The sequence below is a fragment of the Antrostomus carolinensis genome, unplaced genomic scaffold, assembly GCF_000700745.2.
Source record: "Antrostomus carolinensis isolate BGI_N321 unplaced genomic scaffold, ASM70074v2 scaffold5229, whole genome shotgun sequence".
Lineage (NCBI taxonomy): Eukaryota > Metazoa > Chordata > Aves > Caprimulgiformes > Caprimulgidae > Antrostomus > Antrostomus carolinensis.
The window spans coordinates 104424-130200 of NW_010336373.1; the positions used below are offsets into that span (position 1 = coordinate 104424).

Genomic DNA, 25777 nt, shown 5'->3' on the forward strand with positions numbered 1-25777 from the left:
TGCTCTAGGAAAACCAAATTGTTTGCTCCTCAGTTGGTTATGCACAACCAGTCAAAGCCTCAGCTGTTCAGCCTTGGGCTGAGCCCCATAGGGATCAATATAGCTTTGTCTCCCTGCCACCACCTCTCAGGCTGACACCACACATGGGTACCAACCTTATGGCATTTGCCACAGCACCCACAAGCAAGGCCCTCAGGAATGTTTCAACCACCAATGCCTCGTGGGAAAGGAGCAGAAACACGAATGGGACTGTTCCTGTTAGCTTGAGTACAAGCTCCTCAGGACAGTAGCTGCCTTTTTTCTTCTGTGTTTGCCTGCCCATCCAGGACAATAGGATTGACAGTGAGATCTCTGGTAATGCAAAGACCTTGCAACAGCTGTCCACGTTCATATTGCCGCTAACCCAATTCACAAGAGGCCACTCTTTAGGGCTTCTGTTGAGAGGGAGTTTATTGATAAGAATATGAACATACATTTCATTTTTTCCAGGAAGCTCCTTTTCAGTCAACCAGGCATCTAGGATGGCTCTGAATAAGATGGAGAGATGAGGAATGATAAATGATAAAGCCTCTGGACTGTGATCTCAGCAGCTTACGGGTAAGGAGAAGTCACATTAGCCTGAATAAACATAAGTCAAGAGAGATGTGAAGTAAAACTAGGATGAGCTCAAAAGCAGGCATTGCCTACTGTCTCTAAACTGTCTTACTGGATTGTTGGTTTTTTTTTTTTTTTTTTTTTTTTTTTTTTTTTTCTTGGCTGTGTTAGTTGTTATCTTGGTGCATGGTACAGGGAAAACAGAGCACCTCCTAACATAACTAGCCATTGATGGGTAGTCTGCCTGTGGCAGCCCACATACAACATGCCAGCATGACAAATGATACATGGCCCTGTGCTGGGACCTTGTCCAGGTTGTGGTGCAATTATTTGGAAATTTGATGCAACTGCATTCAGTGAGGAAAAAATAATCTGTACCTTTGGGGGCCATGGATCATGTAGGTTATGAACTAACATTAAGGAGAAGAAAACAACAGGGTAACACCCATTCTTTGTACAAAGTCACAGAGGGGAGAAACTGAGTTTTCTCCCTTTCAAGAAATTAGAAACTACAGCATATCCTCTAGTGAAATATTTCCAATGCTGACAACTGCTAACTCATGTAGTCTGTATAAGAAATCATCAATGCTCATCCCCACTCTAACTGAACAAATCACAGCTTCCTGACAAACCCAGTTCAGAGGGCTGCTACAGTCTTTTCCATGGCTTACCATCACAAACTGGGATGGCAAAAATCATAGGGCACAGCAGGCTTAACAAGCCTGCAGGCTGTGTCCTGAATCAGGGGAAAGGGATCAGACTATGAGCAGGGAGGTGCTGGCCTGCTGCTGGAAGCTGCAGGTAGGCGATCCCACAAGAGAGCTCTGCTGGCTGGAGGAGAAGACCTAATGAAGCTGTTTGTTCTCACAGGCAATGCCTATTAAACTATCCACAACTATTTAGATCTGGTTGCCAATGTCCCACAGCACAACAGCCTGTCAGATAAAGAAGAAAAGGGTCTGGCTGAGTCTCTCCACCTGCTCTGTCAAAACCCAATCAGTCAATCATATGAAGAGGAACCGAGGTGGAGAGCAAGGACCAGTCGTTCCTTGTTTCATTCAATTAATGCTGATCTCTACTGTCATTGGACATCGTAATTATTAAAGTATTTTTCCCCTTACCTGTCTTCCTCCCAGGTGTCAGTGGCACAGTCAACAACCACAGCTACACTTTAGCTACCCCAGAGGATAAGGAGAGGGTTTTCTTATGGGTTGTTTCAGGGCTTGGGGACTTACAGTTGATGTGAGAAAAATGCTTAGTTCAACTGCTCACTGAAGGACCAGCAAAGGAAGCGATATTGCATTTTATAAAGCAATCTAATTTTAACTTCCCAGATAGGCAGATGAGTGGGCCATGATCGCTCCTGAGCCCCAGCAGCATTTAAACGAACTATCACATGCAGCCCTGCCCTCTCTGCCTAAGTAGCAACACCACTTTCCCTTTGCATTTGTATCTTCCACTTCCCAGCCAACAAGAAATAAATAATTTCTGTGTCCCTACCTTGGGTAATTAGCCAAACACTATTGATGAAGTCAATGAATGAAAGAAACAGCAGACAAATTCGCTAATGAACTCCTTGAGGAGAGTGCAACAAAGAAAAAAGTAATTTGGCCTTCTCACCCCCCAATGCTGGTTTAATTTCACAATCTGTCCATTCAAAACCTCCTACACAAGTTCAATAACACTCGTTCTTCCAATTCTGCAGTCACGAGTTTAACTGCAAAAAAATCCAAAGAGAGAGATATATTTTAGAAACCTCCACAATGATCTAAAATAGCTCTTTGATGCATAGCAGATGTCTTCAGAAGTAGCATAAGTGAAGCCAAAATGCCTTAGAGTTCTGGAAAAGGGAGATTCCAAGATAAGACATGTTTCTAACTGCAGCAGCTCTGGAGTAGATTTGGAATTTATATTAATTGTCAACGGCAAGGAAAACATTTAAAAGAAGCCCTTCTGTCCCCCATCTTGGGACAAGTGTGTTATTGCACTACATGCTGCACAAAGACCTGATGTCTGCCTGAAAGCAGTTCCTCTGTACATGTAAAAGATAACAGATGGGTTGAGATGGGGAAAAAGAGAGAGAACAACAAGCAGTGAGATACGGAGGTGACAGACTGGGGACTGTCTGCCCTTCATCCCTGGCTCTAGTCTGTTAGGAAGGGGTGCTTGATGGGCTTCACTGTAGGAGGAAGACTAAGGATGGATTGGAAGGGGGTCAGTGAGATGGTGATGATGGATGCTAACAAGGCAACACCTCTGAGACACACAGCACGGGAGAAGAAGTGTGAAGGGGCATGTTGGAAAACTGAACAAGAGACCCAGGAAAACTGACCCGGGAATCGAAATGGGGATGGGATTTGCCAGTCCTGTTGCGCACCGGAGGTGAGAGCCAGAATGAAGATTTGCTCTAAGGAGCGTTTTTAAAAGGGAGAAAAGAAGACTATGTCTGATACAACAGAGTAGGCTGTACAACTGGAAAAAAAAAAAAAAAAAAACAAACAAAAAAAACCAAAGCACAAAGCATGAACATGCAGCCAAAGTGATAAGTCAGGACAAGAATCTTATTACTGCTCTGAACAATGCATCTCAATGCACTCAACCAAGTAACAAATGATAGGAAAGAGGAAATGGCCTCAAGTTGCACCAAGGGAAGTTTAGATTGGATATGAGGAAGAATTTCTTTACTGAAAGGGTTCTCAGGCATTGGAAAGGGTTGCCCAGGGCAGCGGTGGAGTCCCCATCCCTGGAGGTATTTAAGAGTCGTGTAGACATAGTGCTGAGGGACATCGTTTAGTTGAGGACTTGTCAGTGTTAGATTAATGATTGAACTCGATGACCTTAAAGGTCTTTTCCAATCTAGGCAATTCTGTGATCTTAGTTTTCATGAAGATTTAAGCCAGAATTCTTGTAATGCCCTTAACTTGGACAATGTTATGCTGTGCTCACTGAATAGCTAGGGAGTATCTCCTACTTGAATACAAGAAAGAGTTAGATGGAGGACTGAAACTGATGCAGAAGTAAGATGGAAGATTTTATATTAAATAAATTTGAAGAGCAGTAATGCCAGAGCTAGAAGATTCTATATACATAATTAAAGGTGAAAAAATAGGTTCTATTTCCCTGTATAATGAAATGGCAGAGTCATGCTGAAAATAGCCAAAGTGGAAAGTCAGGTAGTGATGATAATACCACAGAGGAGTAGTGTTCCCCTCACCAGCTCTGCTCCTCCCACCTCTTCCTGGCAGTCTTTCCCCGTCTTCCTTCTTTTGCTATTGCAAGAAATGAGCCAGAAAGACAAACTGCATATCTGGCTTTCATATACATGAAAGCTCAGGAGGACTTTGGTTTGGCTGAAGGGATGAGACAGGAAATCTAAGTAACACCAACCTGAACCACAGGCCCCAAATCCAGGGGCTTCTGGATGTAGCCCTTACATTGAGCTCTGTTCCAATGCATCGTTCTATCTTCCTCTCTCCAACCTTCTTTCTGCAATGCTCTTCCCTTTTCTGGCTGCTGAATTGCAGTAGATACCTTGACTGTCTGTAGCACATGCAGAAAGCTTGTACTCTGTCAGGCTCAAAACCTCTTTAACCCTTTCCATATATGAGAATATCACAGAAGACTATTCATATGGAGCTAATAAATGCTTTCCCTATGCATTTCAGATGAAAAAATATCTGATGGCAAAAGAAAACAGGTAAAGAGTTCTTATCTTCTCAAAGGACACAATACAGAGGAAATCTACCTCTTGTTCCCATCCTACTGATAAATCTTTAGGGTTTGAAGGTTGCCTTGTAGCCCAAGCTGCTAACTCCATGGAGTTTGACTACTGAAAGGATATTCTCCTTCCATTCTTGCCATGTCATTGAGTGTGGAAAGCACAGCTAGACAGCAGAACAAAGCTAGCGAGTTCTCCTTTATTCTGTCCCCACCCTGCTCTTCACTCATCTTGCAGATCAAATGCCTTCTTTACTCACCTCACAACGCACAGGAAGACTGTCTGCCATAGTGGAGAGCAACACAAAATCATCTGTGCCACTGTTTGCCTCTCCCTTTTAAGGCAAATCAGTGGGAAGCAAATTCCATGGTTTTCAGAATGAACCTCTTTGATGTCATAATAAACAGAAATCCTTTCCCTTCTGTCTGGCACCAGCAGTGTTTTGCCTTCACCACCGTGCTGTGCATTATCAGCAGTAGAGATTGAGACAACTAGATGAAGAGCAAAGCTAAACAGAATTACAGGTCCAATTCTGTAGAGCATCTACTGAAGTAATTTCATTTGTTCCCTTGGACAACCTGGTTATTGTGCCTGGGAGATCACAGTGCAAAACAAGCTTGCAGTGCATTTAAGATTCTTGCCACTTTTTACAGCTGCCTGTATTGCTACTGAAATTTTCCATTGATGTTGGAAGAGAAGGAAATTACTGTACAGTTCACAAATCACCAGCACAGTTGAGTTCAGTTGGGTGTCTTACCTGTTGGGGTGAGGTGTCTCCAGGTGATGACAGGTTCAGGACGCCCATTTGCCATGCAAACCAGGGTCACATTGCTGCCCTCATTCACGGTGATGTCCGAGGAGATTTGGGAGATCTTTGGTGGAACTGCGAAGACAAAAGAAAGTTGAACTTTGTTACCCAGACTTCTGGAGGGCAGACTGTCTGACTTATTAACCCACCTACCTATTAACCAGAGGCAGCCACAGAGTCCTCTCAGAGGCTGCGCTCCTCATTACTACCTAGGTTTCTGAAATTATATCAGAATAATATGTACTATTGCTTCAAGGATCTACAGGTAGAAATGGTGTTTGCTGCAACTGCGATGGTTTGGTTTTGGACAGGCTTGGGGGCCTTCATAAGAACTTGCTTGACTGCCCCAAGGCTGCACGGAAGGAGTCATCAGGCTCCAAGCACTGTCCCAGCTAATTTTTGTGCTCCAAACAATTCCAGATGCAGTTCTACATCCTCTTGCAGGTTGCCAGGCCTCAAGGCACTGACTCAGAGGGTACATTAGTTATTGCTACCTTCCATGGGCAGGCAGAACCTATGCTGCTCACCGAGAATTCAACCAGAGAGGTGTTAAGCTCATTTCTGTTGAAAAGCGAGGATGGACGCCATGGCTAAAGGGAGTTTGCTGAGGGAAGGCTCAATAGCGACAGTGGGAAGTTTTCTACAATGTCTTTCAGCCAAGAGGAGTCCCCCATGGGCTGCCCACAATAGGTAGCTTCTGGCTGACTGCACCACACATGGCACAGCACCAAAAGCATGGTAGGGTCTTTACAGAGTCACAAGACCAGCCATGGCTCGGGCATTCAGGATCCTTAAAGACCTTCCAAGCTAACTGAGTTTGTGTCTTGGGACCAAAGTGACTACGCCGGGACCTGAACAGGTACATCCAGGTGTGGAACGTGCCAGTGCATCAGACTCCAAGCAGACCAGGCTGCTGCAGTCTCTCCTCTCTCTCATCCATGCTTTCCACCCTGGAGGTGGTGGGGCTGTCTGACTAAAAAAGGAATCTTTTAATTTATTTACTTAATATATTTTCAGCTTCCGAATTTGTGTATAGTGAGGAATGTGTAGCAAGGAATGAAACAACATCATTTTCTGCTTTGCTTACCACAGAGTAAACAGACAGCAGCCTCCCCTTCCCCCACCCTGGCAGGAGAGGCTGATGGTCCTGGTTGAGGCAAAGCTGCCTATGAGCTAGGTGAGGAAAAGGAAATGGAGCCTGAAGAGAGTAGCTCACCACTTCCAGCTGTGTTGCTGGATTCACAGGAATATGGTTTACAACCCACAGCTCATTAGCCCCTCTCTGTAGGCCTCAAAGTCATGGACAATGCTTCAGCATCTATGACAATGGGACCGCCTTGGAGGAACAGGGATTTCTGAGCAGGAACAGGATCTGTTGAACAAAGCAAGGAAGACGTGTCTTTGCCAACACACTCACCTAGGCAAGGAGGGATTTAAGCTAGGCATGTTGGAGAAGGATTACCAAAATCTGGGGAGAAGTGACAGCATGGACGGCAGTGAGGAAGCAGCTGTGAACCAACACAACAGGCAAAGCTTTTGCATTCCCCTTGTGAAAGCAGGACAGCTGGGGGCCCACCTCAAATGTCTGTGCACCAATGCAAGTACTATGGTGAAAAGACAGGAGGAATTAGATATTCCTAGGCAGAAGAAGCCTCACCATCACAGTCCCTGGTGAGGGACTTCAACCACCCTGATATTTGCTGGAAAGGTGAAAGTGCTGGGCTCAAGTAGTCCAGGAGATCTGGGGGTCCAGCAGGTTCAGCATGAGTCAGCAGTATGCTCCTGCAGTAAAGACCAAGCATCCTGGGTTGTATTAGCGAGAGTTTAGCCCCGTAAGTGGAGGGAAGCGATTATCTGCCTTTATGTGGTGCTTTTTAGACAGCATCTGAAGCACTACATCAGTTTTGGGGTCCCCAGTACAAGAAGGCCATTGACACACTGAAGCAAGTCCACTGGAGGGCTCCCAAGATGGTCAGAGGGCTATAGCACTTGACGTACAAGTCAAGTAAAAGATCTGGGTCTGTTCAGCCTGAAAAAGAGAAGGCTGAGGGGAGATCTTATTGCTGTCTACAAGGAGCTAGTGGGAAGGTACAGAGAAGATAGGGGCAAGCTTTCCTCAGAGGTGCACAGTGAACAGCAGCAGACATGAGCTGCAACATGGGGAAAATTCTGACTCAAAACAAGGAAAAAGCTTTTACTTTGGGGAGGTCAAGAACAGGAACAAGTTCCCCAGAGAGGTGGTGGAAACTCCATCCCTGGAGATATGCAAAACTCGCCTGCATGAGGCCCTCAGCAACCTGAACTGGCACCAGGGAGAAAGGAGAAGGGGCCTTGGAAGCTGGTTTGCTGCTCCAGAGCTAGAATTGATGGCTGAAGAGCTTATGGTGAAGCAACCAAAGCAAGGCATGTTGGGAGAATGGTTGACTGTGCCAGGGTCTCCTTTCCTGGAGAGCAGGGATTTCAGAGTAGGGATACCTCCCTAAAAGCACAATACTGGGTAAAGCAAAGCATAGCAGAAAATAAATCCCTTCCTCTCAAAGCAAAACCACCTGACAAACAAGCCACACTATGTTTTACATCAGTGAGTCACTGCGAGCCATCAGCAGTGGGCTGTGCAGGTAGGAAGAGGTAGGAGGCATCAGAACAGAACAAAATAAACATTGCTGGAGAACACTGATATCATCAAAGAATTTGATCCCACTATATTGAGGGGTACATGAGAGTTTCACTGACTGTAGATCCATTTTGTGCCTCTTCCCCCTTTACCACACACCCATTCTGCACAGTAAATGCCTGAAAGTACAAAACAACAATCACTGAGTGGTCTTGGAAAGCAAGCAAATGCCTTTGCCAACAAATACCCTGAGATGGCATAAAGGGCAGCAGCAAGGAAATACTGCCACTGGGAAATTAAATACCCTGCCTCCTCCAAAGCTTGTGGCTTCATGTTTCATGGCACATTGAAGCAGAGAGGCTGCTTGCAGCACCACGCTGAGAACTGGCACAGCACTGAGTCAGCAGGACTCAGAAAAATCACTGAATACCAGGTTGGTAGAGACCTCAAGGATCATCTGGTCCAACCTTTCTTGGCAAAAACATGTCAAAGGCATGGTCTAAGACAAGATGGCTCATGACCCTGTCCAGCCGAATCTTAAATGTATCTAATGCTGGAGAATCCACCACTTCCCCAGAGATTATTTCAATGGCTAATGCCATTGGAAGCACTTTTTCCTTCTCCTTTCTGTCATACTGGATGAGGGGAGTCCCTCCCCTGTCTCACAGCTCGGGAGATACAGACCCATCACTCCAGCCAGCAGAGCTGCAGGCTGGGAAAGCCCTGCAAGTTCTGGTGCAGAAATCCAAACTGTTAATCTTACTACAGGGAACAAAGCAATTCTGAGGGCCACCCCGGTCCTGTAGCAGCACAGCTACCTGTGGAACATACTGTGTTTCAGATCTGAGACCAACACGCACTGGAGAGGACAGAGGGGTTTAGTCTGAGAAGGAACAACAGAGGCTGCTATTTTTGCAAGAGTTGTGTCCTAGCTGCCCTGTCATGGGACGCAAGGACAGTGACTTTGGAGCATCCTCAGCACAGCTTCTCTGGTGTGCTGGCAAACATGGGTAAGGAGAACTCAGGAGTAGAACCAATCACTGGCTAGACCACGTTTGGGGGGCTTTATCTTAACCTCAAGGGGCTAACATTTGCATCAGGAAAAAAAGCCACACACAAAAAAAACCCAAAAAGGACTAAGCTCAAGCAGGACTAGCAGCTGGAGCTGTAAGCCAGTCCAAGGTCCTAGCAGAATGCTGTGATGACAGCCAAAACAGTCACAGAGAGAGCAGCAAAAGGCACTACGGGGCACCAGCAGCAGAGTTGCAGTTAGGACATGTGTACCCTGCCACTATCCAAAGCCGTCAAGTCATTGTAGTTCACAGAAGATCAAGTAAACTCAGCAAATGCAAACAGATTTGACCACACAGCTCAAATGCCCAAGAGAATGAGGATGTGTCCAGACAGTCATATCTGTCTGGTCACTTTTTCAAAAGGGCATCCAAGGTTGAAATCCTGTTAGGAGTATGATGGCTGGTTCCATTCAGCTGCCACCTTGGTCAGAGGGCAAGGAAAGGCTGAGAGGAGGGGGAACAGGGCAGGAAATAATTTCCCTGTGAATTTAAGACCTCGTTTAGTTTTGTCTGCTTAGAACCCAAAGCCAGCTAGTACTAAAAATGACTGTATCTTAGTGGACAGTAAATTCACTCAGATAAAAAAAGTCAGAGACTTTTAATTTTCAGGGTGTCAAGCCAGCATGTTAAAATGCCAAAACTGTCAGCACCAGCAACAGTTAGCATTGCCTCCCTGGCACTTGTCATTACTTTGCACACACCTTTTTAGGACAGTCTTAAAATGAGAAGCTTTGACCTTATTATTTTTTCCCATGTGTGGGTTGTGTTATGTTTTCACAGTTCCCAGACTGCTGGAAGAAGGACTGCTGAGAATAAAACTTCCTGGGACCAGGATCTTCTGGGTGTCACAGCCTCCTTTTGCCTAGCCATCTCTTGCTGACCCTCAGCTGGAAAACTCTTTTGTGTCTGGCCTCTTGGAACCATTAGCACAAGCAAAAGCAGAGCTGGGGAAGCACTATAGTTAAGCAGCATTTTCAGGCATATTCATATGCAGCCTAACAACTTGTCCTTCCAAGGGAGTCCAGGCTGCTGCTGGACCCTTTTGGCTCCAGGGACCATGGGAAAGCACCGACAGGTTCTCTGGTACTGCTGAAAATAATAAAATCACCAGATTTTTTCCTTCCTTTCAGCATAAATGTAATATGGGGTATCCATTACTTTGCACTTAGGTTCCTCCTGGATGGGGTAGGGAGCGACGTGAAAGGAAGCACAGTGTAGTACCCCACTGCTCCATCCCCAGAGCAGTAGGATGCCCTACCCATGGCAAGGACAGAGTCCAGAGAGCTGGAAATGAGCTCTGAGAAGAATGGCTTGAAAGTCACATATTTGTTTCTTCTACATTTCACATCTACAGGACGAGCCTGATGCCAGCTCAGCATCTCAGCTGACATGCCACTGATAGTAAATAACAACCCCCAAACTAACCAGCAGCCATTCTTCTTGTGAAGATCACACTGGAAGAGCAGGTGGCCTGCCAGGCAGGAGCAGGACAAGGGCAGAGATGCTGTTGGGTGCCTTGGGGACTGCAGGGCAGGAGGAGTGCAAGGGCAGAGCTGGTGTGGGAATTCATATCCCAGGCAAGGCACAGTGACAGAGCTAGATAGGACAGGCTTGTGCAGAAGCTGCTTGCACCAAGCCCGTTCTAGTTAATTGCCGTCAATCCTTCACTTTCATGACAACTGCAACTCACATTAATTTAAATAATAAGAAAGACTGAGACATGAAAAATAGAGCAGAGCACACTCCCCCAGCGCAATCACTGTTGCTCTCGAGATGAGAGCAAGTGATTTGTTTCCACAAAACATTACCGTGTCTCAAAGACACCCGCTATAGCGGTTATTACAAACCAAGGGCCACGTACGGGAGGCAGTAAGGAAACAACAAACAAGAGAATGTGCAAACATCTGCTGTTGTTATCCTTGTCTTTTATGACCAAAACCCTTCACAGCTCAAAACTCCTCCTGAGATATTACCTGGGATCATGTGAGCAGGATAGATCAGCTTTACCATTCAAGTCTATGCAAGTAGGCAAGGAATGGTGCTACATCCCTAATCTCCAAGCAAATAAGTCAGCCCAATGGTTAAGAGATGTGAGTTCAAATCCAAGAGGGCAGCTTCTGCATATCTTTCCAGGACTGCAATGGGGGATGGAAAGCATCAAGGCCACCCTTGTTGAAAGGTATAACCAGCAAAGCTTCTAGAGGTCTTATCCTAACTTAGTTTATACTGGAACTGGCCATGCCACAGCTCACAAACAGTTCAAATACTTGTCTTTTGATCAGAGCATCTAAATATTGCAAAGGTACAAAGTGCAAGGAACAGGAACCACTGTGGTACTTATATGCAGGAGGTACTTTCAGGCATGGGGCAGCATTTTCTGGCTCCTGCACTGGTTGCGCTCTGCAAGCCTCAGCACAGGAAGAGGCTGGGTTTGTGAGACAAGAGCAGGAAGCATGAGACTAGGAACTCAAATCAGGTATGGCAGGATGAAAAAAGTGAAGAGAGGGATGTGGAGATCTAGTTGGAAGATGGCTCTGAGCCCAGTTAAACACACTCACACAAAGTTCACAGTCAGATGGTCTGCTCCCTTTGGGCAAACAGAGCTTTGCTTAAGACCCTTAGATGCAGTCTTATACTGTGGGGCAGCTACCCCTCAGTCTGAAATTACAAGACTGATTAAGTCAGGTATTTCGTCAATAAGTCACAAAATACATTTAAAAAAATAGAGCTCTTATTCCCGCTCTACACACCAAACATACGGCAAAAGCTATTTAATCTCTCCAAGACACAGAAGCAAATAATACTGAAAATAAGAAAGCCCATGAGCTCCATTTAAGTGCTCTACTTGTCCCACAAAGGGCACCTTGGATACAAATGGAGAAAGTCACCATAACTACTTCCATATATCCTCATTAGTTAGTTGCTTCCTCCAGCCTATTTACTTTCCTCTCTATTGGCAAGTAGGACCCCCATCTGTAGAAGAAAATTAAGATTCCCACCTACTAATCCACAGGAGCCCCTGGCTTGCAGAGCAAAAAGAAAACATCAGGACCTCTCTCCAAAGTCAAAGGAACTTTGCAGCCACTAAAGCCCTCTGCAGGTGCCTTATCAATTAGCCTCGAGAGTTCTCATTTCCTTGTCCCCAGCTCCCAATTAACAGCACTTTGCAACAAACACAAAGACGCTAATAAGCCCCAAGGCAGAGGCAGGGGGGATTCTGACCATCTTATGGCCCTTGAATGCTTTAGAGCTGCCACCTTGCTCACCACAATTAGGGGTCCTTTCCTGGGGCAATTAATTGACAGCAAATTGGCTTCATTAGTCATTGTTTAGTTAAAATGTTTAGTAGGGAGAGAGGGCCTAAAGAAGGGGCTGGGCTGCTAAACACAACTAAATGGTTTAATTTCCCCCTTATGCGTGCAGCAGGCTAATCACAGCTCTTCACAGCCCTAACAAGAAACAGCTTGTTGCTGCTTAGGTCTGCAAAGGGAGCAAGCTGAGGGCTGGAAAGTAAAATCCAGACACCCTTTGGGATGCGGCACGCTAATGTTTCTGAAGCACTTTGCAGACAAAATGCGACATGAGACCCAAGATGTGTTTTTTACGGTCTGATTCATGCTGCAGTCTCAGCCAGAGGGAGATGAAGCTGTCACCAGGGCGGGAGGGCAGACAGTGAAGTTGTTGAACTTCATTAAAGAGTGTGGACTCTGAGACATCCTTCTGACCTTCTTACTCTCCTAGGCTTGTTTCACCCTGCCAGTACCTCTCTTGGCATTAAAGCTTCTGGTGAAGTAGAGGCCAATGTTGAAGGCTTGGTTTTGTTTTTTAATCCCCTGAGAACCAAAGCCTCTCAAAATACACTACAGTGTTTTTACAAGGTGTAAAAACTGCTTCTTTCCATTGTCTGAAAGGGGGTGCCTTGCCACGTCCATCCCTGGTGGCCTTTAGGGAAGGGTCTATCCCCAGACCAGCACGGAAATCACTTAAGAGATCTGCTGTTCCCAACCAAAATGTGCCCCCACACTGCTCTGCCCCAGCGTGGCAGATCTCCATCCGAGCATCACTGCTGGTCCCAAGAGAGGCCAGGCTGAAGGAGACACTGAGGCTGCTAGCTCAGGCCTCGCATCTTGGTGAGCTTCCCCCATCGTGCAGCTGAGCCTCACCCACTGAGACGCCACGCAGGAAATTATTTAAATCCAGATGTGGACTGTGCATATTACACTGACTGGGAGCAGAGAAGCAGACAGGATGCTGTAAATCAAAGCCATGTGGAAAGCCCTCCCAGTTTGCTGAGCTGGGTAGCGTGACAGAGCTCGCCACATTTGAGAGTAAGAGCTGAGAAGCCAAACCATTTTGTCCATAGGAAGCCTTTGCCTCATCTAATATACAGTTAAGTGTCTGGACTATTTTCCCACAAAAAATTGCATGGGAAACAGTTCCAGTACGTTGTTTCTTAGCAGAATGCAGCATGGAGAATACAGCTGTTAAGATTGTCCCATCTATGAGCTGTTGGAAAAGTCAGCACAGAACCGGGCTCTGTTGCTCATACTCATTCCCACTCATTTTATTTTTTTAAAAAAACTTGTCTCCATTAAATTGTCAGGAGAAAAATTATTTTGCTTCCTAACTGAGAGAGAAACAGTGAGAAAAAAAATAGCTTAAGTCACAAGCCAACCTTATTTTTCAGTGCATGGGTGTGACGTTGTGGGACAGGGATAAAAGCAGTGTCACTCCTGCTCCTAACCCAGAACCTCAACTTTAAACCCAGACCCCAGCCTTCTACCCTAAAGGAGTCCCAGCTCCAAGTCTGAGCTCCAGCCTTGGCCCAATGCTGATAGCTTTTCAACCACACCTGGCTTTTTGGTATCCTCCCACCAAGCACAAGGTCACAAACCCACGTTTGTGGATCCTGATGGAGCCCAGGAGGGTAGGTTCTTAGTTGCATGCTCAGCACGTAAATGAAAGCACGAAGCACAAGCCATATGCATGCCTGATATCCACTTATCACCACATTTGTACCTCTGGATATGAAGAATTGGTTCCTTGCTACAAAACTTCTTTTTCTTTTCTATTAAAATACCAAATTTATGCCGAGACTGCAGTGTTCCACTTATCTGTGGTTCATCTTTTTAAAGGACAGCTCCATGCATTTGCCGCTTGCGCTGCTCTGCTCTGGTTCTTTCCCCTTGTAAAACTGACTGCAAGCATTTTATGGCTAACCCTCCCAGAAAAGCCTGCTGTGAAAACACAGCTTTCTTCACAGGACATGTGTAAACAACAGAAGTGTTTGCCATGCTAATCCCCAGGGATTAACCCTTGGAATGCCGCCTGTAATCCCAAACACTTTAAAGATTACAGATGTACACAGCTTTTGGTCTTTGTTTCAAGTGTCTTTATATATTCCCTCAGACTGTTTTTTTAAATCTGGCAAGTATTTACTTGTGGGACTGAAATAATATAAAATCTTTTATTCTGCAGATATAATCAGCCATCCTGGAAGAGAAATTATGTGAGAACAGTTGTCCTTAGTGTCCAGATCCTCCAAAAGCATCTCTGAGAATTTTGTTAAGAAAAACTTTTTCATGGAAACATTAAGCATGTTGGATGTACATGGTGTGCAGCTGAAGCCTACTATGAAGCCTTTCTAGGGCTTGATTCAGAGCCCAGGGAGCTCCTCCTTTGATGTTAGTGGCCTTTGGACAAATACTTATGCAGCAAGAATGGGTGATGGCTTCCAGGAAGTGCTGAAGCCAGAACAGGGATGCTTTATTAGCCAGTTGAAAGAAAAAAGCAAGATTATAGTTGTTTTGTTTTTTTTAACTGAGACCCAGCAGTCCTTGGCTCCTGACTGTTAACTCTTTCTTTGGGAAGCAAACTAGGGAGTACAGGCCAGGCATGGGAAGAAAGCACAGAGAAAAGCTGTGTCATTTCAGGGCAAGAGGTACAGGTTCAGAGAGGGTTTCTATGCATTAGGAAGATGACTGGGATTTTCTTGATTAGGCAGGCAGGGGAGAAAGTTCATTTCAGCTAACACCCCATTCTGGATGAAGACAAGGTTGTCCATCATAGCTTTACATGCAGGAGAAACAGAGCCAAAGTTTTTGTTTGTTTGTTTGTTTGTTTGTTTTCAGATCTTATGCAGTTACCTATGTTCAGCTCATGTTGGTACAACTAACAGAACAATCTGATGGACATCAACACACAGGCTAAAAAGAAAAGACAGCTCCCTCCAAACCTTGTTCTCGGATTCCTTTAGCTGCCCATGGTTTATCCCACAGCCTTTGCGATAAGCCACACTCTAAGTGTCTTGTGCAGACCACATACCCAAGGATCTGTCTCAGTTTCAACCAAGACAGACAGCTTCTCAGTGACAAGCCTCTCACTCAAATCAAATGCATGTGGTACATGTAAAACATCTTTTATTAGCAAGCTTTCCTTCCTTATGCATGGAAATGAACAAAATGGAGTGGGACAGCTTGCTGTAACCACCTTTCAAGATTGCTTTCAGGCTTCTAGGGGAGCAGAAAGCTAGTGTGGCATTTTGGAAATGCTGGTTTTGCTTCCAGTCAAAAGTATAAAGAACAAAGCAAATAATCCCATCCTCAGACCTTTACATGCTTCAGATAAAATTCACTCTTGTGTTAAGTGCACAGATTTGGAGAAGCTGTAAAGTACTGTACATTGTCCTTGATCTATAACTCTCCAACTCATGGCCTAGGACAGCAGTCTGGTAAGAAAACACTGCTGTTTCCCCATTAAGAGGATTCACTTTGTCCAGTTCAGCAAGTGATGGACAATTTATAACACAAACCACCATAAATGCTTCACTGAGTAGTCAGACCAGCAATCCGAAGACAAATGTCTTAGCAGAGTGCAGCTGCCTCTTCTGATGCCAAAAGCCCCACAAAAAACATTTCAAGCAAAAACGAACATGAAACAAATCCCCATCTCCAAAAAAATCACAAATTTTGAGCGCGAAAGAGACTGAAAGTGCAACTCCACATTTTTTCAGCTTGGGCTGCTCAGCACATTCCTGCATCGTCACTGTTGCTGGATCCACAAATGGTGGCCAGCACACAGAGTTATGAAATGCCAGCTGTGAGACCTTCAATTGTTTGCTATTGTTGAGCATGGTGATAGCTGCAGCAGCGTATTTTCTAAAGACCAGTGTGTTATCATCAGCCATCTGAGAAGGGAAAGCCAAAGAGTTCAAGGCAAAGAATCCCTTCTTTCAGAAATGCTCATCTGTACAAGTCTGATCCAGCAGAAAAGAGGAAAAAACTAATACAGTGCTCCTGAAGTAAAGGCGTCTTCAAACAAAGTAAGCAGCTGGCTAGACCTGAGATGTGACTGTGGTGATCTCCTTCCCACAAACCAACGGAGAGCCAAGGTTATTTGAGGAAGAGAGTTTCTCTGTCCAAGTTTCCCTGCCAAGAGAGTGCTCTGTTTTGGTTCAGCCACGTCCAGCAGCACCTTGACATCTTGGAAGTTTCCCATTGTTTCCTTTTCTGAGCTTTGCTGCGTGGTAAAGATGTGCTGTATGCATGTAGACAACCGCAAGGGAGGGGAGGGATGGATTCCAAGAGCTTTGCTCTGTAAACACATTCCCGGTGCCATTTAAATTAAAGGAGAATCTCTCCCAGACTGCCAGGCATGAGGCTTATTCCGTGTAGCCTGCAGCTTTACCAAAACACATAAAACCCCTGGCTGTCTCTTTTCCCCCAGTGGGGTTCAAGTCTGCTCTCTTCAAAATTCATAGAATTTTTTTGCTGGTCTCTCAGCATTAGCAAACTGAGATAACTGGCATATTATATGCTAGGATTGCAGAGAAATGCAGGGGACAAGAGGTTCAGGTACTCAATTTCCACTGGAGCTGAGTGGGATTACCCACCCAAATTGTTGTGAGAGGCTGGGAGGAAGCTGGCTGTCAGATGCCCAGGGGTAGTAATAAATACGGGTGCCTACAAGAAAGAAGCAGCAAAATTTTCTAAGAAGTTCTGGAATAGTGAGTATCAAACTGAGAAGAAATAGGTAGACATTGTCCTTTCAGGAGGATGAGGATACATCTAGAAAAGGTCGCCAGCACCTTTCTGTTGAGTGAGACAACAGCTTGACAGACAACATTCGTCTAAGGTTCTGCAAGCAAATACTCCTCACCCCAGAAATCCATTGCTACTGGCTCGAGAGCAAGAATGGGGTGATCTCCTCTGCTGATCGACAAAGACTACTAATGAAGAACTTCAAATACTTCCACTGCAGCAGGGGATCAAAACCTAAGTCCAATGGAAAACATAAGCCATGTCTCTCTGCTCTAACAGCACACCCACATCTGAGCACCTGTAGTATCACAGTTGACAGGGTAAGCAATGCTACCAAAAAATGAAGGGAGGAATGACTTTGTGAAGGACTTGGTAGGTCTGGTGCAGTGATTGTTCCGCTACACACTTGTGCTATAATCCTGAGTAAGCCACTCCACCTTTCTAAGGCTCAGTTCCCCCTCTCACTCTTAGGGAACTACTGTGTGCAAGTTGTATGGCATCCCCAGTGACTGGTACCCGACTGGTGTCATAAGAGGTATGATGCCTCACCATCTAGAGCTCCAGCCGGTGAGTAGGAGGAGCAGGGGAGGAATATCTGCAAAGCCTCAGAGCGTTAAGGGGAGTTCCTTACGAAGAATTATTATGCCGCAAAATTCCTTGGCACAGCAAACCCAAGGCAGACCTTTCCACAGGCAGACAAAACACACCTGATTCTTCACTGCCGGCACAAAGTAAAGATAAAATACTCTTTTACGTGAAAAGGAATGCAGAGGAGGAGAGAATCAGCCCTGCTGTTCATAGACCCAAGGGAAAAAGCAGGACCCACTAAACATTGTGCAAACTGAAAAAGGAATAGAAGTGTAATCAATATAGCTGGGGATACTGATGGATGATAGGGATACACTCATACACTTTCTATTCTGATGGTCATGATATACTGGAGTCTGCAAAAATGATTTCCTTAAAGTACAAAGAGTGATAAAAAAAATAAAGAAACTCTGCATCAGAACGCAATGATGAAAACTCTGCCAAAGCCCAAGGAAAAGCAGAGATATAACCAAGATGGCATCACACTATGGATCAACCTGCCACTGGATGGGGCACAGACACTCATGACAAATAGGCACAAGGGATGCAGTGCAAATACAGTGTGACACTATATCCTGGGCATACGCTTGATGTATGGAGGATTAAATGCCACACACACACTGTCCTGGGTAGATTGTATCTAGTGCTGACAGATACCTGAGGGATCTGTCTCTTTCTTTATATGCTTTGGCAATTGCTGTGCCAACAAAGGATTATGGGATTGGGGGGGCGAGAAGGAGACATCATTTCCCACTCTGTTTAACAGAGACTTTATCCTCTGGGGGGATTTTGTCAAGATGTTGGATTTCTTCTTAAATGATACTTCTACCTGCCTATACACATTTGGGGTTGATGGACTTTTCTCCTTTCCTCTGTCCCTGTGACACAACAGCTTGCTCTTCTGGAGTCCCAAACCAACCTTAAAGCAAGTGTGGCCTCTGTAAGTCTGTTTGAGGACCGTTGCACTCAACCCCCACCCCCACGCATGCGGCAGAGGCAAGAAAATAGCCAACGTGCTGTAAAGACCAAGTCCTTTCCCTCTCTGGTGAGCTCTCTGATTGACGGCTCTGTTTGTCAAGAGAGACAGACTGTCTTGAGTGCGAGATAGCTAACTATTACCTGGGGAGGCTATTAGAGGGAGAAAGAGGGAGAAACAGACAGAAAGAGGGAGAAACAGACAGACAGAAAGAAAGAAAGGAGAGCTGAGGAGGGGGAAAGAGGAAAGGACGACAGAAGAGTGTAGATGAGAAAAAGACAGTAGCACTTGATGAATTAAGTTGTCAACTTTGGCATCACCTGTGTACCTTGTCATGCCAATAAATTCATTGAAGCTGAAGCTGTACTGTGAGTCAAGAGTGAGAGCGTGCTGATGGAAGGAAGAAATAACAGCCCATTTAAAGACTCAGAGCAATTTATTAGTCACCTCAGGAGGGAAGTAGTGACAATGGGGAAGGAGAGGTGCTTCTCCATCACGCTGGGCAGGAAAGCTTGTTTTGGATTCAAGCTGTCCACCCAGTTGCGCTAGAGAATGTAAAGAGATCAACAGAGACCTGGTTCAAGAAGGAGAACTGCAAGGGAGAGGCTTGCTGGGGTCCAAGGGGAACAGGGCAGACACATGCCTTGGCATACTGCTGTGTACCTTGGTCCATCCCTGGAGGTTTTGAGAGAAGAAATTGAGAACAACTAGCCAAATATCCCCGGTGTGAGAGAAGGCAAAGGTCACTGAGCATGGTCAGCATCGCAGGGCCGAGGGAACATGAAGGAAAGTAGAGATGGAAACTGCCCTCTGATGACTTTGAAGTTGGAAGCACAGCACTGAGATGCAAACAGCTTTGGCTGGCTGTACCAGGGAAGCACTGCACTGAGGTGCCTTCCCGCAGAGCTAAGGAGATTGTCATTAACTTGGTAAAGGATCCTGCACATTTCTTTCAAGAGGAGCTTCCTGCCATCCTCCAGAACTCCAGAGAAGTCTGTTGGATGTGACTGAGGAATGGGAAAAAAAATGGTATGATGCCCTCACCTGCTGCCCAGGCAGCAGAACGCAGAGCCCAGAGCCACCCAGGCAAGGGGTACGTATATGTTTCCTATCCCCCCACTATTAAAACTTCCAAAACTGAACAGCATCTGCCCCAGCTGTCTGAGAAATGCATCTACCTTTTCACTCCTTTCTCTTCCTTCCCCCAACTCACCATTCCCAAAACAGGAGCTTCTGCCATCCCTGTGGTCATGGAAGATGGTCAATTATTGCCAAAAACTCTCTCCTATCAGCCACGGAGCGTAGGAGCTGCAGAGGCTGATTTCCAAAGCAACTCGAGACCTTCTGTTGACCTCACTTGTAGCCATCCAAAGATGTCTATGTTTATGTGACAAGACATCCACTGACCCTTCCTTGCAATGACCTGATCTCAACCAACCACCAGAAAAGGAGGTTCTGCACCAAGAAAGAGGAGGACACCACATGCTCCAAAATTCATTCCTCCCTTGGCCTCTGCTGCTGCATGCTCTGCTGATGCCCCAGGCTTGGGCAGAGGGGAGGCATGGAAGAAACCCAGATTCCTCTCTCAGGCAGAAGTATCGGAGAACAGGGAGAAATTCTGACTCAGCCACACAAGTCAAGAAGCTACTCTTTTCAGTTTGAGTGAAACACTGAAGACTTACAACTGCCCAGGGTATTTGGAGAGTTTGGGTAGAAGCGTGTGTGAACATGCATAGCATCTGACAATGCGGAGAAATGCTCCAATGCAGAGAAATTCTCCATGCGGAGAAATAATATATATGGCATAAAACTATCATATGTGGCTATCTCTGTGTGTGTATATACATATAAAATGTATGCATACTTAGAGTGTGTACATATGCATAGATACATACATACTCATATATCCACAAACACACATACTGCCATTTGCTCCTGAAACTCTCAGCCTCTTTGAGAGCTCTCATTTGGATGGTGGTTTGAAAGCTGCCAAACAGCCACAACAAAGCTGTCCTGACTGGGGTCCCCTGAGCTGTGTGGTGTAGCTCTGTTGGCTGCCTTCAATTTGATATCAAATGAGAACAGGGATCTCACTGAGCCGAGCTCTGTTCTGATCTGACTGGTCCCCAAATCAGACCAGCTGTAGTGCCCTCGGGCTGTGGCACTGTATTAAAGTTGAGGGCAGCTTTAATCTGCTTCACTGTTTGCTCAGTGGAAGCTGGGCTTGGCCTACTGGGAAATTACCGGTATGTCCCTCATTCAAGTAAAGTGGACATTTCTTTTCCAGGAGTTGTGATCTTTGGGTTCCTTGTGATCTTTAAACTTCATTTAAATTATCTAAACCACTAGCTTCCAACCTTTCTCATTCTGAGGGCACTTTGCAATTTCCTGGGGAAGGTATGTGTACCGTATAGTGAATGTAACTCTCTCGACAACAGGTTTGGTTTTCCTGAAGTCCACAGACTTCTTGGGAGTCACAGATGGGAGGGGGAAGATGACTCGGTGAAGGAACTAGGAGTGAGAAGAGCCTAGTGCTCAGCTGAGCCTACAAGCAGCCTGTAGCACAGCTCCAAGAGGCCTGGGCACCAGGGAAATATCAGATCTTCCCCATGACATCACTGCAAACTGCATTCTGGGGTGCATCAAACACAGCATCACTAGCTGGTCAAACAAGGGGTTTATCCTGCTATATTCAGCGTTGGTGCGGCCTGACCTTGAGTACTGTGTGCAGTTCTGGGCTCCACAATTTAACAAGGATTTGAAGGTCCTTGAATGCATCCAGAGGAGGGCAACAAAGCTGGTGACAGGGCTGGAAGAAATGTCCTGTCAGGAGTAGCTGAGGACTTTGGGTTTGTCTAGTTTGGAGAAAAGGAGGCTGACGAGCAACCTCATGGCTCTCTCCAGCTTCCTCAGAAGGGGAAGTGGAGAGAGAGGTGCTGAGCTCCTCTCCCTGGGATCCAGTGATAGGATGCATGGCAATGGTTCAAAGCAGTGCAGGTTTAGACTAGACATTAGGAAGCATGTCAGACAGCCTTTCTGTCCAGCTGAGGAGGTACATGTATATGGAAGGTACATCCGTTAATTATTTCCACTCAAGCCAGCCAGGATGAGAAGCACTGACCTAAGGACCGTGACCAGAGAGGCTCTTTCTCAGGGAAAGCAGGATCCTCTGTCAAACATTAAAAGTTCATGAGAAGGGCTGGTATCATGATCCCAGTGTCACAGGAAAGGAACAGGAAGCACCTTAGAGGTGATGTGACTTGCCCAAGAGAACAGAGAGGACCACAGCTGAGGCAGGTGCCTGTGAGACACTGAGTTGAAGACTCATTGCCCTGCAGTTTGACCAGGGTTGTGCTTTTGCAAAGACCAGACCTGTATTCTAGGCCTATTTTTAGAAAACCTAATTTGAAGACATGATACCTTGCAGAGTAAACAGTATTAGCCAGAAAAATTCTCTTCCAAGGTTTCAAAAAGCCTTTTAAAACCAACTGTGACCAACTTGCTCTCCTGGAACTGCTGAGGAGCCCAGGATGCCTCAAAGGTGGCTTGCCTTTATCTGTGTCTAGCCAAGGAACAGATAAAAGTATTGTAAAGCAGTGATGGGATCATTTTAGAAGCTACGACTTTTATTTGGAAAGACCATTCAATAGTAGGTATGCCGATTAATAAATAAATGAAAAGAGGTGACATTCATGATGACATTTAAATGACTGAGGTGCCATGTGCTTGTTAAAATACCACATGGTCTGGAAGGAGGCAAACAAAGAAGCAGGGCTTGGAGAAGCAGTGACTAATGGTGACCCAATCAATTTAACTATTGGTAAAACACAGGTGAGGAAATGTGCAGGAGAAAAATCTCTGCAAATCATCAGCTAATGGATTAAATGCATCTGAGTACAAGATGGAAATTAACTGATCAGTTCACTCAACAGCTGCTAATTATATGTGACAAGGCATGCAGAACTCCAGAAGTATATGGAACTCAAATGGAAACAGCTCCGGTAGAAATATCTGAAGGCTGACTAGCCACTATGGGGTAGGACATTTGCCCCGGCGAGAGGATGTCACTGTCACTGGTTAAAATTTAACTCTGAAAATGTTTGAAGTCTGTATTTCAAAAGCATGGAAAGGGGGGTTCTTTCCCACTGCTTTGTAACAATTTGCAACATTAGGTATAAATATATGCTATCAAAATTAACGTGCCAATCTAAACAAAATTAAATGTAATGGTACAGTCAAAATGAAACCTTTTTGCCTCATTAGAGTTAAACATTTTGACATCAGTGAAATGGAACTAGAAAGTTAAAATGATTTGTTGTGACACTCATCTGTCAAAAAAATTTGTTGCATCACCAGGCTCCTGCAAAACGCTTTGACGCCGACAGAACTGATCTTCCAATAGGAGGCTACCTCACATCTTCTGATCACTACTTTCACCATTTTCTTTTGAATCATCATTCACAGTAATATATTCCTGACCACTCCCATTTTGGCTTGTGCCATTTAGGAAATGCTCATAGGAATATTGACAAGCTCTTCTCTCCCCTTAGGCTTACTCTTCTCGTACATTGACCTCTTGGGACTCCTTCAAAGTCATGTCCTTGGAGAGTCAGTAGATTGTAGGAAATATAGAAAATAAATAAATAGTAATGATCACTAGGGAAAGATTAGTACCAAAGTGTGATTCTTCCCTGAAGAAGATTGGGACAGGAAGATTGTTGGTGCAATTCTCACCCTGCACTGTAGCACGGAGTTTGGAATCCACTTTTGGAGCAAGGATAAGTGCAAAGCTATAACTTACTGTTTATACCAGCAATTAAATTATTAATTCAAAGGAGAAAACTAGTGTGGCTTATAAACCAAATAAAACTTCCAAATCAGGTAGCTTAGGCTTGACACTATGACACAAGCAATGTCAGTTCTGGAGATGATGAGACCTGAGCCAGGGCAGTCTTCCAGATTCATCATGCTAACAATATTTATTATCTATTCTCAACCCACAACTCTGTAACTTGTGAGGGTCCAGTTTGTTCTATGCATGTCCTATGATGCTATTTTTAGACTGTTTTTAAAATTCATGGTTGAAGGGAATTCAAAGGATGCAATGTTTAATACTGTGCTTCATGAACTCCTGCTAACAAATTTAATTCAATCTGTCTTGGGTTAGGAGCACTGTCACGGATTGGCAATTGCCTGAAGAACCATAAACAAGGGATAATGACAAGGGGCATGTAAGAGCAAAGTTGTAAGCAGGTGTGTAAGTGAGGTGCTGTAGGAATCCATGCGAGGTCTGCTTTCATTTAACATCTTCATTAATGAGCCTGAAGAAATAGCTTACTAATGAAAGTGGTGGATGATGCTCAACTGGGAGGAGCTGCAAATATCCATCGGGGCAGGTAAACATAAAGGGGTATGCTGGGATTAGGTATAGGGACAGAAAGAAAAGAACCAAAAAATGCCGTTAGCTGTACTGTAGAAAAAAAAAATCAGCTTGTGGTTAGGCAAGATCATGGGGGGTGAGGAGACCTGCACATCTTTTCAGACAGAATGGGTGTGCAACTTTGGATCAAAAACTCAAAATGCTGAGGAATGTAAAACTGACAGTTGTCTAAACGCAAGACAAGAGTAAATGGTAAAGCAGCTTGGCACACTATTAACTAGATAGAAATGTCACCGAAGGCCCAATGTAGCATACATCTGTACTGGGGATGGCACATCAGCCCATATCTATCTTCACAGATGGGATAAAGTATATCAACTTAAATAATGCTTCAAGTATAACACTTCCCTCATTTGAGGCCAAATAAACCACATGGAAGAAGAGGGAAGAACACTGAAATTAATACATTCAATACGCTTAACAGTAATGCTGAAGAAGTAAAGGGTGACAGCAAACTCCCTAGGACCTAGACAAATTACATGCCAGAAGAGTAAAGTTTCAGACAAATTATTAAGGCACCATGTGGTTCCCTGAAGATTACATATTCAATGCAACAAGCCATTTGGGCCTGCTACAGCACCCAAAAGATGTAGAAAAAAGCAGGGGAGGCATTCCTCAGCTTGCTAAGTCTAAAGATAAAAAAAGACAATACAGCAGCTCCTGCACAACGTCTCACTTCAACACAAAGACCATACTAGATCAATGCTCATTCCACATTATTCCACAATATGGCTAAGCCTTCATCTGAGACTGCTCGACACCACTTGCTGTTAGAAAGAGAAGTGCTTGGCATTTCACTCCCCAGCTAAAACCGTGCTGAATTGTCCCCCCTGCGCTTCTGAAAACTCGTCCAGAATTGGCCCTCCTTACTGCACATGCAGAAGGCCTTAGGACTGCATTTGAAAGTGTTAACTGTTTCATGGCTGTGAATCCTTTTAATTTTGCATTCCCATTACAAGACTACAATATTTGAAAGACTACCTTATCGCCTATGGCAGCTGTTTTCCCTTATATTTAATACTTGTATTTAAAAAAAAAAAAAAAAAAGGGAAGACAAAACAGCATAAGCAATCCAAAGAGAATAACTGATCAGGAATGAAAAGAAGTAAGTAGTTTTTTCTGTCCCTTCTTCCCATCACCTGTGGTCCATTTGTGCCTCCTCCAACTCCTTAATTTAAGGTACTTAAAACTTAACTGGGCAAAAAGAAGCAGAAAATGTATGTATGGTAAAAAATGTATGCTTATGTATGCTAAAAAATTCTGAATGGACAGGGGTGTCAAGGGACAGAGAAGACAAGGAAGTTATCAAAAATAGAATATTCTACTGATTACAGCAGTTCAGAGCCAGGCCCTGCCACTCATTTGCTCTTATTTCGGGCAAGTTTCCATACACCTCAGCTCACTGGGAGTAGCAATGATTTTTTTTGTACCATTCCTTTTTTATCTGGTCCATTGTAACTGCAGACTCTGCAGGGCAGAGACTATCTCTCAGCCTTCGTTCACAACCTTAACTCATAAGGACTTATTAAAGCCCGTGGACAGTACACTAGTTTGAATAGGAATAAACAAAATGAAATTATGTTCCTTAGTCTGTACCATACAAATGCCAAATGTAAAGAAGTCTGTTAGAAATGTTAAAAAAAATGTTAGAAAAGAAGTCTATTTTTTAGTTAGCTAAGAGCTAAATAAGGAATCTGAAGTATTAGTTCACTCACAAAAGTGTGGTTTTAATTCTGCATGGTGTTCATTGCAAAATGGCAAAATTAAATATTAAAATCTTACAAAAAAAAAAAAAGCAGCTGGGCTTCAATAAAACATGGCAACTCAGCCTGAAATGTATTTTTTTTCCGTCAGAAAAGTGGTAAGGAGGATGCTTGAAACAACATTATTTGAGGAAGGTTAGTATAGTTCCCTTTTTAAAGACAAT

The 25777-nt window shown here is 44.6% G+C and overlaps 1 protein-coding gene across 1 annotated transcript in view; it reads right to left on the bottom strand.

The window, feature by feature from the left end:
• Positions 1-25777, bottom strand: part of LOC104530282 (limbic system associated membrane protein) — a gene marked incomplete at its 3' end in the record, with an annotated part of 300699 nt that overhangs the window by 90329 nt on the left and 184593 nt on the right. The window contains exon 3 of the mRNA XM_010174824.1: positions 5070-5195. Within this exon, the coding sequence (XP_010173126.1) occupies positions 5070-5195 (126 nt within the window). The remainder of the gene's footprint in view (positions 1-5069; positions 5196-25777) is intronic.